At 40.8% G+C, this 14,595-nt stretch overlaps 2 protein-coding genes across 2 annotated transcripts; one reads left to right on the forward strand and one right to left on the reverse strand.

The window, feature by feature from the left end:
* Positions 1–83: 83 nt before the first annotated feature.
* LOC116699174 (UDP-N-acetylglucosamine transporter) lies at positions 84–9,808 on the reverse strand. The gene is given in 10 exon segments (XM_074783871.1): positions 84–882; positions 1,580–1,713; positions 1,863–1,981; positions 3,462–3,488; positions 3,491–3,547; positions 3,550–3,634; positions 4,326–4,448; positions 5,095–5,237; positions 5,466–5,712; positions 9,557–9,808. Coding segments are annotated over 9 exon segments (987 nt in total). The 5' UTR covers positions 5,671–5,712; positions 9,557–9,808; the 3' UTR covers positions 84–788.
* Positions 9,809–10,387: 579 nt separating this feature from the next.
* imp3 (IMP U3 small nucleolar ribonucleoprotein 3) lies at positions 10,388–14,226 on the forward strand. The gene is made up of 7 exons (XM_032530707.1): positions 10,388–10,655; positions 11,272–11,379; positions 12,266–12,340; positions 12,831–12,910; positions 13,024–13,075; positions 13,250–13,322; positions 13,474–14,226. Exons 1-7 carry the CDS (start codon positions 10,519–10,521, stop codon positions 13,498–13,500), a joined length of 552 nt encoding a protein of 183 aa, XP_032386598.1. The 5' UTR covers positions 10,388–10,518; the 3' UTR covers positions 13,501–14,226.
* The last annotated feature ends 369 nt before the right edge of the window (positions 14,227–14,595 follow it).

The raw sequence follows: 14,595 nt of genomic DNA on the forward strand, positions 1-14,595 counted from the left end.
ACATACACACTTCTCACACGCTCCAATGTAGCCGATCACTTTGAAGTAAGAAAAAAGATCAAGGCTGAGCTGGTTGTTAAAAAATGCCTTAATTTATTTATTAGTACTTTCATATTAATTTATTTTGCATTAAAAAAACAGTAGAATGAGAATGTTTTTGATATAAGCACTTAGACTGTGAGCAGCAAGGTTAAAGCAGTTATTCCCACATCATCTGATCTCATATAAAAAATAACATTCAGCATATTTGACCAAAGTTAACACCTCCTCTTTGCGGCAAGTTTGCACCTCATTCCACCACTAGATGGAAGTTCTGTCGAGGATTTTGGTCTCTAGGTCTACAGTATATTAAACTTTTTTAAATACTTATGAAGCCAGTCATCATAATCTCCTCCTTGTCCCTGTAAATTTCACTCACAGTACGTTTCAATGGGATAATTCAGTTAGCATTGTCTGTTGACATAGGTTAGCTCCACTGTATTCCTGGACTTTATAAAAATTTCTATAAAAAAAAAAACTTAAAAAGTACATATACAAAGTAAACGTATTTCATATTATTGCCCCCCCTCTTTTGTACAAAGCAGCATTTCTCCAGTATAATGGTGAACAGTCGGCCTCAACAGCCTTCAGCTGTTGTTGTTTGGCAGTAACAGATTTAATCACTCAAAATTTCGCATTCCTAATTTCCGCATGCCAAACTCAATGTCAAAGTTCATAGAGTCTTGCTTGGTCTATGTCGATTGCCTGCCATCACTTCTGTCAGGGAGCCCACTTCACAGAGGTCTCTGTTATACTTTGATGGCGCTGCTACTGGCAGGTTTGCGCTCATTGCTGTAGAGAAATGTGGCAGCAATAACCAGCCCTGCCCCTAGGAAGAATACACTGTGAGAAAGGCGGGAACAGGAAACAAAAGAGAGAAAATAACAAGGCGTTTAAAGTGAATTCAATAAGCAAACAAAGAATTACTCAGAAGTACTCAGCTCATGCTTAGTAAACAAGTCTACAACAATGCTAATGGGCTCTGTGAGGCTGAGACACTTTGAGCTAAACGCTTATGCCAGCGTGCTAACATGTTCACAATGACAATGCTTACATGCCATGTGTCTCATGTTAGGCATGTTTAATGTTTGCAATGTTTACCATCTTAGTTTAGCATTTTAGCATGCTAACATTAGCCAATTAGCACTCAACACAAAGCACAGCTGAGGCTGATGAAATGATTTTTTTCCAAATGTTGTCTGGATCGAAAAAAAACTAAAAGTATTGACTCATACAAGAAACAATTTGACCGAAATCGTGGTATGGATAGACAATGGGTTGACCTCATAGTGGCACTTAAAGAAAAGTCAGAGGATCGACAAAGTCTATAGGGTCACATAGGGACCACAAGTGTCCATACAAATTCAACTGCAATCGATTCAATAGATGTTGTGATATTTCAGTTGCTACCAAAGTGGTGGACCAACCATCGGAATGACATTGATAGAGCCACACTGCTAGTCTGACTTAAAAATTGACTAATTATTTGCAAACCAAAATTAAGCCTTGGGGGAGTGTACATGAGCATGTATGTGTTTACCGTGTAGGGTTAAAATCCTTCAACAGGAAATATGAAATGAGTGTAGAAACGAGGATGGACAGAGAGGTAGCAAATCCTTTGAGGATGTTGTCTGCATATTTAATGACTACTGCTATGACCAAGCCGCCCAGAGCCTGCAGACAAAGTTGGAAAGTATTACAAACGCACACACAAAACATGAAGACAACATGTACAACAAAAACAAGTATATGAGCTTGTACACCAAATGCATTTCGTTGACAACTGGCAAATATCAGAACGAAGAGAAACATAATGATCACACCTGTAAGGCAACAACTGTCCAGGTGATGGTGTTGTAGCCCTGGAACATTCCTGACTGTCTGACCCTTTGGCCGTCATACACTATCATTCCTATGAAGCCAAACACAAAGCCAAACAAACCTGGAGGACACAAGGAGAGACAGAGAAGTGAGTTTTTTTTAATTGAAAATACAAGGTGAAGTAATGTTCTCGTTGAAGGAAGGTCAGGAAACTAGAGTTTAGGGACTTGTCGTTATCTTTAACCACATTTAACCACAAACTACAGCATGGCACACATTTTAAACTTATTATTGATCAGTGCCATGTAAGACCCCATTGGATCCCATTAATTGGTTGGTGTTCATGTGTAAACAGTTTGTTTGCCACTTGAGTATTAATGTATTTAGTGAACTTTTTTTCTTTATCCTACTGTGTGACTCTTATAGCAGTAAGTCTTTTAGTTTTACACAAACCCTTCCGCAGTACACAGAATGTAAAGCACATGAAGCTGTAACATCCAAAACCTGAACAATAACACAAGAAAGCCACATTTCCAAAACAAACATGGCAGGCAGGCAGGCAGGCGGCTCCAGTGGCAATGGAAGTGGATAGGGAGTAGCCTTTAACATGAGCTACTGGTGGTGATGCTGCAATCAAGAAGCACGACAAAGGAGGAACATGCAAAAGAGGCTTGCAGCTAGAGATAAGAAGAGCAATGCTGCAAAAGTGACCCAATCATCGTTTTTTATAATTATTATTATAAAACATTATTTATCTCTTTCTTCTTATCTGCAGTAACACCTCCCTTTCTTTAAATAAATGAATGTGACAATGGAGTGTGCCAATAGTAATAGCAATGAAACAATGTTTTCTGTTATATTGAAATACAAAGGTATAATACTTCCTGTCAGTAGATTTTGGTGACCTAAAAGAGATGCTGTACATTTTGCCTTTTGCAAGATTTAATAGCTCAGTTATATACAGATATATAGTTTGTCGCTCATTTTTTTATGGCGACAGCATTATTACCATTTGGTATCAAATTTAAAGGGATACCGCCATAAAATGGGGCACTCGAGAAACTGCAATTAAGGCCTTTTTTTAAATGTGAATACATTTTTTGTTCCCATCAAGAAAAACAATTTTTGGGTTGCCATGTTGTGAAAAATCCCTTTTGCCATCTTTAACTTTTCAGTAAATGTGCTTTGTCTGCATGACTTTGCAGAAACTGTTTTGTCTAGAAAATGGGCTACAATTAAGAAATAATTTGGAAAATTATGAAACTTATTTCCACACACACACCACACACACACACAACACACACCACACACACACACAACACACACACACACACACACTCTCACCTTCACACACCAGGACACTACAAATACCACCCCAGTTGCATGTTACGACCCACACACTCTGTAGTCCCTAGATTCTCAAAAAACTCCACAAAGCCCACGGACACACAGGCCACACACAGCCAGAGCCACACAACACGAGAGCTTCAACACCCACTGACTCAACCACCCACACTCTGACACACTACATACACACACACACACACCACACACACCACACACACACACACCTTTCCACCAGGACACTCATAGTTACTCACCCAGTTGTATGTTACGGACCCACACACCTGTTTAGTCTCCTTGAGGATTTTCTCAAAGTAAACTCCAGCAAAGCCACTGGACACACGGCCATCAGCACAGCCATGAGTCCAACAAACTGAGAGCTTGCAGACAGGATCTTCTGCTCAGAGTCCCCTTCAGACTCTGTGGGCCACTGTGGGGTTTAAGACACTTTCACTGAAAACGCAAACTTCGCACATCCACGTTCATATTTCTCAGTCTACTGGATATTGTAGTTTTAGTTTTTTCTTGTTTTGAAATGGATAATAAATCTTATTTTTTTTAAAGATTATTCTTTGGGCATTTTTTAGCCTCTATTTTTGACAGGACAGACGAAGACATGAAAGGGGAGAGAGAAGGGGACACGCAGCAAAGGGCCGCAGGTCAGTGTCGAACCTGGGCTCGCTGCATTGAGGCATAAACCTCTATACATGGTCACCCGCTCCACCAACCGAGCCATCTGGGTGCCTGGATAATAAATCTTTTGTAATTGTAATTTCCCCACTGGGGAATAATAAAAAAATTAAAATTATTAAATTATTATTATTATTATTAAAACGCATATCTTGGAGGGGAACTGGACTATTCTAACAGCGCGTCATACAGGTGTTTATTGTTCCCTGACTCAGCTTTTCAGCGGCTTAAGGAGGTTTCAAAGAAGGCACTACACTAATCATCACACGCACGGATAGGCACAGGACAAAAAATCTGTCAATTAGAGTAATATACAATATAATATAAAACATCTGATGAGCCAATGAAGTTATACTCCACATTTGACCAGCAGATAAACCTGTGTATTTGTATTTGCTCAGGTGCTTTGCGAGAGCAGTGTCTGCTTGTACCTGCACTAGAGTGACTCCGGCCATGAGAAAGAGCAGGGAGAGCCATTGGTAGAAGCCCAACCTCTTCCCAAGCATGGAGACAGAAAACAGTGCTGTGGTGAGGATCTTTAACTGGTACGTGACCTGTGTAAAGCACAACACAAACACACGAGTAAGGCAGAAAGTAAGATAGTAGTAGACATAAGGCCCGCCAGCCTAGTTAGCTTCTGCTCCATTTGTTTTTTTCTCTTTAAAATTCTGAAAGCTCTCTTATAAATAGTATAAAAAAACGTAAAATACCTAATTTTAAACAGGATTTTTAAAATTATTGTAAGGAACACATTTAAAGTTGACCACAGCCACATTTCTATGTGATAAGTTATACCAAAAACGTTCAAGTCAAATAGGGTCAGTATTTGCAGATATACATTTCATCTATCTCTTAATGTTATTTGAGGTTACAAACAGATAAAACAAGTATGATGAACACACAAATGCTTTGTAATTTAAATGGCAATTACTGGTTAAGCAAGGATTTATTTGAAAAAAGATTCTCTCTGACAAATACAGAGCTTTGTAAATTTGTGGATACACATTATCACAAACCACACAGACAACAGTTCAGTTACACTGGATTGTCTCTCACACACACACAGAGAGAGGAGAGAGAGGAGGAGGAGAGAGAGAGAGGAGAGAGAGAGGAGGAGAAGAGAGAGAGAGAGGAAGAGAGAGAGAGAGAGGAGAGAGGAGAGAGAGAGAGAGAACTTGAACCAGCACATTCAGTGGTCACCTGATAGGTGGCTGCGTCCAGGTTGGATAAGGCAACATAGAGCAGATTGTTCTGCAGTGTGTAGATCACTGCAGGAATAGCCAACTTCATGGTCTCCATGGGCTTGTTCACAATCTCCTCCTTCAGCAGTTGCACACTGAAATCTGGCAGAAACAATGTGTTATCAGTCATTTAATCAAAGGACCACACATGAAGTGAAGAGACAAAGAAGAAACAGAGAGGATCTGAAAGTCAGTCTGGTATTAAGAAGTTTGGGGGCCATTTGTATGAGATATTGTACCGTGTAGCACCAAATCTATTGTCAAATGGACCAAGAAAAGAAAGGAAAACAGAGAAAATCTTCCTGTCACACCCTCACTCTTCCTACTCACTGTTCTCAATGAAGACGAGGAGGGTGCAGGTGAAGATCTTGAGCACCTCGGCCGACACCACGGCGGAGGAGGCCAGGTAGCGGGGTCCATCTTCCTTCAGGGTGCGGGAGTAGCGCATGGTGAGCACCAGGGAGGTGGTCTGCAACACCAGCACCCACAGAGACAGATACTTCAGTCTGGCGGAGTGTGGCGAGGACAGCACCATCGTGGTGGACTCTGTGCCCGAGTCAGCAGACAACCTAGGGGTCTTTGGGACGGACAGAAAAAAAAAGAGAGATAATGAATGAGCGAGTCTGGTTCAGCAGAGAAATGAGACATAGCCCTGCAGCTCCTACCAATCTCAGGGATTAACAAAGAAGCCCTTGAGCAAGAAACCCAATTTCTGCTTTGGGAAACATGTACTGTATACTATCCAAAAACTAAGAATAAAACTATGGAGGGATCATGAAAATCAAATGCAAACGAAAAATAATGGAGCCGGTCCAAAAAGCGTCCGAGAGAGGAGAAATTGAGTGTAGAACAAGCAGGAAGGCAGGTCAGGAGTTACGGTAAAGGTAATTAAAGAGAAAGTCCAGACTGAAGCAGTGTCGGGCATTCCTGTGACCAGCCTGCAGTCCTGGAGCACATAAAACAAAGATCAGAACAAAAAATAAGAATAATGGGGACAGGGGGAAATATGTGTATTGCAGTACAACTCAAAGTTTAAAACAGCTGTCATCTTCTCTATACTATACTGTAGAAGTCTGTCCTCCACCAACAGAAACAAACTGCTGCTTCAGTAAATTGATGGTTGGATTTCTTACCCATTGTAATCTAGTTCTGCATATTTTAATATTTGGAGATTTTCGTGTACTTGTGTTTATGGGCTTCCTTTTATCCATTTAAGGTGAATTTGTCCTCTGAGGCAATACAAGTGAACTACTGTTAGTATCTCATAAAAATATGTAATTAAAGTAAAATACTGGCTGCAATTCGTAGAAGTACTTGCTGAGTATTCATAGCTACTATTTTACAGGCCTTAATAAATATACAAAATAACATTTGAGTATGGCTATCATTGGTGTACAGTCAGCGATGGAAGAAGTACTCAGATTCTTTACTTAAGTAAAAGTATCAAGACTGCTGTGTAAAAGTATCATTACAAGTAAAAGCCCTGCTTTTACAATCCTACCCAAGTACAGAAGTATTATACATATTTTACAGAAGTAAATTAATCCGGTATTTTACAAAAAATAAAAAGGCGCACGCGTTATCACAGTATGTTTTACGCACTGCATACATCAGGCAAACACAACAGCTGTTTGTGCACAACAGAGAGCACTACAGAGAGCACTCCCGTGGCGCGGCCCTTTTAAAACAGCGTCTGTCTCACTGGCTGTGCGAAGCTACCACCCAGGTTTACAGTACAGAGGGGGTGGAGCCCCCCCCCCCCCCCCCCCCCGTGGCCGACATCTACGCAGCAGCCTGCTAGGGATCCCCATGCCCATTCATCCGTTTTTATCTGCGTAACATGTCCGAGTCCTCCATGACCCACTCGGTCCTACACCAATGGTGTCTGTTCTTAGAGGGTGAAGCCTATTCAAAATAAAACGACAGTCATGAATTGTAACTCCAGAGTCTATGAGTATAGGCATAGCCCTCTAAGATTCGGGCCACCTGCTCCACTGACGTTGGCAGATGAACAACGCGTCCGCTCATGTTATATACTGTATCTGCAGACCTAGTTGAGGCCCGTGCAGGACGCAAGGGCAAGAAAGAAAATCTACTCTACCGACCATGCACGGAGGGATAAACCCAACAGCGTCAGCTCTTAGAGGGTTACGCCAATACTCATAGAATCTGGAGTTACAATTCGTAACTATTGGTCTGAGTACTTCTTCCATCACTGGCTTCAGTAGTCAACAAGTTCCATGGTTTGTATCTGATCTATTAGCCCTCAGAAAAGCATGCTGCCGAGTGTTTAGTGTCTAGTTGTTCATTGATAACCTTGCATGCATTAAAAGGTTAGTTTGAGTCCTGCAACGGCCTGGGTTCAAATCTGACCTGCGGCCCTTTGCTGTGTGTCACACCCCCATCTCTCTCCCCCTTTCATGTCTATCAACTGTCGCAAAAATAAAAGGGAAAAGCCCCAAAAAATAATCTTTAAAAAAAAAAATTGACATTTGTCTTACTTTTTCTGACTGAAGCATCTCTTCTCTGATCAGCCACTTCCACTTTCCCGCAGAAGGCAGAATATGAGAGGCAAACCCTACTAAACTGCTTCAGCAATGTCCCTTCTAGAGTTAGTCTGCTTCAGCCCCCTTCAAGTGGTGGGAAGGGCTGAGGGATCTATGCTGGTTTCCATAAGGTAAAGCTGAAGAGTTTCCACCTTGATCTGACTGACCATAATACATAATTCTCAGTGCATTTTATGACCAACACTTTATGACCAGCATTTTATGACATGGCTCAGTTGACTCTGTAGAAAGAGCATGTACAACAAGCCACGAAGGGCAAAAAAGTGTTGACAGAAAAGTGCTGTGTTCAACACACTGACCTCCTTATGTAGCAGCGCTGCTTAGCAGAGGGGCACGGCTGCACAATCCCTCTCTGTTCGTGTGTGCCAATGGGGTTGTGTGTGTGTGTGGGTGTGTGTGTGTGTGTAAGATGTGTGAAGATCCTTGCATGACTGGCAACTGAAAATGAAAGTCAATACTGTTCTTAAAATGTGCTTAGAGAGAGTAACACACACACACACACACACACACACACACACACACACCACACACACACACACACACACACACACACACACACACACCACACACACACACACACACACACACACACACACCACACACACACACACACACACACACCACACACACACACACACACACACACACACAACTCCCCTCTTACTCTCTTTAAGCATAATTTTAAGAACAGTATTGACTTTAATTTTCAGTTGCCAGCCATGCAAGGATCTTCACACTTATTTAGACTGAGATAGCTGTAAAAATATTGAATAGTTAAGCTCTTAATAAGCAGCAACCCATTGGTGAGTTTTTTTTCATGCCTTCATCTCCTCACGACTTGACTACTGCAACTCACTACTCCTCGGCACCTAAGGACCTAAGTACATCTTCCAACACTGCCACCATGAATGCCATGCACAATGTGCACACAAATAGAAAGAGCATGTTGAAATAGCTAACCTGTCGCCTGGCGGATGCTATTATGTGTTGATTTACAACATATTGTCTGCTCTTGATGTCTTTGGGACATTGAGACGAGGATAAGGTAACACAACACTACTGAGATAAACATGTCAAACTGCAAAGATGTTTCAGGACTGAACTGAAATGCTGAGATTTTGGACAGGTGCTAAAAATGATTTCATTCACCTGAGCCAGCCTACAGCTGGGGACGTGGAAGTGTGTAGGAGCAGAGCTGGTTGGCTGCCATGCTGGGAAACCTTTTAATATTTGTTTTAGTGGGAGTTGACCTAAACAAATATTAAACAATATCAGGATGTGGATCCGTCAGTAGACAAAGAGGGAAGGAGAGGAGTGAGTGAGTGAGTGAGTGAGTGAGTGAGTGAGGGAATGAGTGAGTGAGTGAGTGAGTGAATGAATGAGTGAATGAGTGACTGACTGACTGAGTGAATGAGTGAGTGAGTAAAGGAATGAGTGACTGACTGACTGAGTGAGTGACTGAGTGAATGAATGACTGAGGGAGTGACTGAGTGAGTAGTGAGTGAACGAGTGAGTGAGCGAGTGAATGAGTCTGCGAATGAGTCAGGAAGAAAGTGAATGAATTAATTAAAGCAACCGCTTTTCCCACAAGCCCACATATATATTTTAAAGTCCCTCTGGCGGTTATTAGTTGCTTTGCTGCTAATAATATAATTCCATTTGATCAAACTGTCCCTGAAGTGGTCTTGACAAATAAATAATTAGCGTGGCAGGAGGTAGGCTACATGCGAATAAACATCTAGCACATGTCTCTGCAGACAGGATAAGATCATTTTAGCATCTCATTTGCTTCTTCTTCTTCCCTCCATACCTGAAAGAGCCCGTTCCCAAACTCTCCATCATTCAGTAACTTACCTGTCGGACTGGATCTCAGCTGGGTAGGCGGAGAAGGAGACACTCATTCGCTGAATAGTCTTCTTCTTTAAACCTCCGACCGCTACAGACAACTCTTCCACGCTGCAAGTTGGAAAATGTTGCGGTAGGCTGTACCCTGAGTAGACACAGCCGGTACGGAGTCTCGTCTCTCTGCTGAATGAAAATTACAACGACTAACAGCATAGGCTACTCCAAAAACGTTTGGTGACTCCTGCTGGACATGAAAATAGGTAACTATTGTCATCTAGTGGAAATTACACCCTTAAAGGTTGAGGATTGTAAAAAGGTCGCAACGTTAAGATAACGTTAGGGGAACGTTAAGAAAACCTTCCGATTAACCAACACACCACCAACACACAACCAACACACAACCAGAAACGAGCGTTCCCTGAACGTTCTGAGAACCAAAAATTGTTAGTTTGGGGGACCCCACTTATTAAAATCCCGTTGCACCCCCCCCCCCCCCACACACACACTTTCTTTGAAATTAAACAATAAAGAAAGTAAGACGTATTTTTCTTATTTATAGTTTAGTAGCCTACTATTGTTTCTGGCAGAATTTATTGTTATGATCAACTTAATTATTTCCTGGATTTTGTATCATCATAGTCCCTAAATATATGTAGAAATGCAGGAAATGGGATTCAAATAGAATCTGAAGGAGAACCCCCAAATCCCCTGTTTTGTGTCTCCCCCCCACTTCCCACACTTAAGTTACACGCTTATAAAAATTAGTTTTAGATTTTAAAAAAAAACAAAAAAAAACGTGTTGTAGGCATAGAACGGTCTATGGTTATAGGTGGCGCTACATTGACTTCACGCTCGTGCTTACACGGACGCCGAAGAAGAAGAGCACGTGTTTCCTGTGTTTCCTCTTCCCCTTGCATGGCCAGGCGTCTGCCTTGTAAATAAACTGTATTCAGCCAGCGAAAGGTTTAAAAATGGTGCGTAAATTAAAGCACCATGAACAGAAGTTGTTGAAGAAGGTGGACTTCATCAACTGGGAGGTGGACAACAACCTGCACGAGGTCAAAGTGTTGCGGAAGTATCGCATCGAAAAGAGGGAGGACTACACCAAGTAAGCAACAGTGTCTGTGTCCTCTTAACACATAGCTAGCTACACTAACGTTACATGGAATTTGCAAATACTAGATATCAGATCTTATAAGCCTAAAGACTCTTTTATAGTGTAAGGATTTTAAAACCTGCATAATTTTAGCGAACCAGCCCTTTAAATGTTTAAAATTCTACTTGTTTTAAGGCTAGCAGCCTCTTTATATCAGTTAGAAAAGGATTTATTGCCAAGTAGGTCACACTTACAAAGAAATGGCCTTGGTGGTTGGTGCATACATAAACATATTAAATGTTTACATGAAATAAACAATAAATAGAAACAAATATATACAAAATAGAAAGCTGTTCAACACGAAAAAGAGAGGCTGAAAGATAGAGGACGTGCAAAAATGTTATATGTATGTATATATATATATATATATATATATATATATGTATATATGTGTGTGTGTGTATGTGGGCAGGTATAATGTCCAGGATTTAGGTTTATACAAAGTCTACATACACAGTCTAATGTACAGTCAATGGTAGCAGCAAACAAGTGAATAGTACATAGAAAAGCAAATTAATTGTTATTGTAGTGTATTTTAGTAATAGTGTTTATTTCTCCTCTGTCTCAGGTACAACAAGTTGAGTCGTAACATCAGAGATCTCGCCCAGAAAATCCGAGATCTGGATGAGAAAGATGGCTTCAGAGCTCAGAGCACACATCGACTACTGGAAAAACTGTGAGTGTCTCGCTGTGATATTGTTTGCCTTGACAGAATCACCTATCTAATAACATTCGGTCAACATCTGGGGCCTGTGTCACAAAGCAAGATGAGTGGGTTATCCCGCTCCCTTTGGCCTTAACTCTGGTTTTTGCTGTTTGCCGAAGATGGCTCACTTTTAACCCGTGTAAATCAGCATGGTAACTACTTTTCACCTCGCTGAATATCACTTAATGTTGTTGCTAGAAACAAATTTCTATGCAGCTATCACTTCTTTTCTTCTATCCTATTAAGTACTCCCCTCATGGCTCGGATGTTGTCACTTTAACGTGCTCATATTATGCTCATTTTCAGGTTCATAATTGGATTTAGAGATTGCACCATAATAGGTTTACGTGGTTTCATTTTCAAAAAGCACAATTTTTGTTGTACTGCACATTGCTGCAGCTCCTCTTTTCACCCTATGTGTTGAGCTCTCTGTTTTAGCTACAGTCTCTCACTCTGTTGGAGATGGTAAGTCCCTTTCAGGTGGACTTTGGGCTTTTTAACTTTGTAACCCTATAACATGCACAAAAAAAGATATATATCACAATTAAGGAAGGTGAAAAAGTATAAGCTGATAAAATAATATTAGCACTTTAAATGAACAACTCTTTCCCATGACTGGTAGCTGAACAGGAAAACCCAGAGTTAAAATACCAGGTTGATAACCAGCTTCATGATACCAGCTATTGTGGATCCCAAAGTTAACCCAAAGAGAGCAAGTGTTGTACTTGCTTCATTATACAGGCTCCTGTACTGTCATACAGTGCTGTTTGTTTTCTTTAGTTGCTTTGAACATTCTTGGTTTATCTGTTTAAAATCACAATATCCCACTGATCATTTTGTTGTTTCTTCACATAAGGTACAGTATCGGCCTCATGCCCACCAAACAGAATCTGTCCCTCACAGAGAAAGTCACAGCTTCGTCATTCTGCAGGTAAATCTTCACCCCAAAAACATCTTATACTCTAATTATTACACAGCTTTGTTGAATACTCAGTTCTGATTGGCTAAATACACCATTCTACAGTCTGTTATTTCTAATCATAGAATCTGGAGGACCAGTTTGTGTCAAATTGATTGCTTTAGTAAGTAGCCTTCTAATAAGCGGGATGATGTAGAGATTGCTGGTCATCACTAGAAATGAAACCCTTTCAAGCTGATTCAGTCCTGCATCAGCCTGTCAGGGTTCTAATTCACATTAATGACTGGCACAATTTCCATTTTCTTGAACTTCTACCCCGCAGAGTGGGCAGTGTTTACCTAGTCTAACAGATTGTAGCACTATGCCTAAGACAAATTTCCCCTCTGGGACAATAAAAAAAGAATAAAAGAAAGTGTATTCCATTTCATTCCATACATTATCCCTCACTGGAGCCCTTGGATGCAATGATGTATCGTTCAATTTACCTGTGTGACCCCCGCAGGAGAAGGCTGCCCAGCATCATGCTGAAACTCCACATGGCTCAGAACCTGAAGACGGCCATCACCTTCATCGAACAAGGACGTATCCTTCATTACTGCAAGAGTTTGTTTGGGAGTGATGTCTTGAGAGAGATTGGCTCGTTTTGCCTAAAAGTGTAGAAATTGTTTTACAGTACTGACCTTGACTTGTCTCAGATGTGCGTGTTGGCCCAGACATTGTCACAGACCCAGCTTTCCTCGTCACAAGGTTAGATTTCACACTTTGTTTAGTCTTCTCATAATTAGTTTGAACCACTTTATGCCGCGGAGGGCCTCCCACACAAACTGCCCATTCTGCAGAAACAGAAATTGGCAGTATAGATGCATGTAAAAAGCATCTAAAGTGATCAAATAATGACCCCGTTATTGTGACTATTTCCAGAAATATGGAAGATTTTGTTACTTGGGTTGACTCCTCCAAGATCAAGCAGCATGTCATGAATTATAATGATGAGGTGAGTGCGTTTTCAGGATCCGCTTATATGTCCTCTGTAATTTTTCCAATGCAAATTATCATCCGGAGTCCTGTAACCTACAAGTGTCATTGATCATTTTTCTGGGCTAAAACTTTGTTAATGTTCTACCACCATTGTTTTTCTTCTGCAGAGGGACGACTTTGATCTGGTGGCATAAGACTGCTGTCTTACATCCAATCATCGTGCTAGAGGATAGGAAAGGGACTCTGCTCTTGCAACTATGGCGTGAATAACTCCACAACCCAGGAGTCAACAGTTCGAATCTTTTATCAACTTGGAAATTGTGGCAAGGCAAGAAAATAAGTGCCCTCGCCTTCTTAAAAACTAAAGTTTCATCTGAGCAAGGACAAAGGAACATGCTTCCAGGCTTCACATTGTCACCTAACACGTCTCTTTTGTCAAAATTTGCAACTAAAATTGGATCTACTGACCAAAATATCTGTTATAGACTCTCCTCTACCTTCATGTTAATGTGTTCTTTGTGTGAACATGAGCAGGCTTCGCAGGGTATGTATATGACTACGGAAATGCTGCTTTAGGCCCTGATGAGACACAGCTCGTTTGCCAGCTGTTCTTTTGCTGTGAAGTTAAATAACGTCTGGCATTTTTCCAGCTCTGAGTTAGTTTATTCCACTCAAGGACACTCCTGCCACAACCAAAAAGATTCACTCATTGGAAACCTGTCAAAGAAAAGCTGAAAAGCTAAAACACCCCCTCTCTTATCTGGGCCTTCTAAGTGTGTACATTCCACTGTCCTTTCATTTAACATAAGTTGTCATAAATACAGTTGTAAAATAGAATCTACAATTTGATAAATATTTTTAATATTTTCAATAAGACTTTGTTACAATGTAAACTGTCAAACAAACATTCTTTTATCACAGTTAGGACTTTTCAAAAAAAAGTTAACAAAATCTTTGCATAGTCATACATGGTTTCTTCTTAATGCTGAAACCCTGAACGAAACCCCTATTTTCAGGTTATAAATGTTAATTTATCTACAACCTGCGCTTAATGTTCCAGTAAACAGTTACACAAATTCACCATGAGGCATTTGCTTCCACCCATAAAGAAGTCCCGTCGCAGAGCTATGGCTCAGTTCATACTTTATACATGGCAGAGAAGTCAAAGCTAGATAAAGCATAGGAAGAAGTTCTACCTTCAATGGCGTTAGGCTGTATATGATCCCCTTAAGGCACCCTGGTATACAACAGTAATGTAACAAGACCGGTTTAAATTCTTCTTTTTCCCC

The sequence above is a fragment of the Etheostoma spectabile genome, chromosome 12 (assembly GCF_008692095.1).
Source record: "Etheostoma spectabile isolate EspeVRDwgs_2016 chromosome 12, UIUC_Espe_1.0, whole genome shotgun sequence".
In the NCBI taxonomy this organism is placed as follows: Eukaryota; Metazoa; Chordata; class Actinopteri; order Perciformes; family Percidae; genus Etheostoma; species Etheostoma spectabile.

What these genes read in the sequence shown, in the direction of transcription:
- imp3 (XM_032530707.1), top strand. Translation starts at nt 10,519, where the DNA reads ATGGTGCGTAAATTAAAGCACCATGAACAGAAGTTGTTGAAGAAGGTG. An exon ending in CATCGACTACTGGAAAAACT is followed by an intron (nt 11,380 to 12,265) that starts GTGAGTGTCTCG and finishes TCTTCACATAAG; the next exon opens with GTACAGTATCGGCCTCATGC. An exon ending in CCAGCTTTCCTCGTCACAAG is followed by an intron (nt 13,076 to 13,249) that starts GTTAGATTTCAC and finishes GACTATTTCCAG; the next exon opens with AAATATGGAAGATTTTGTTA.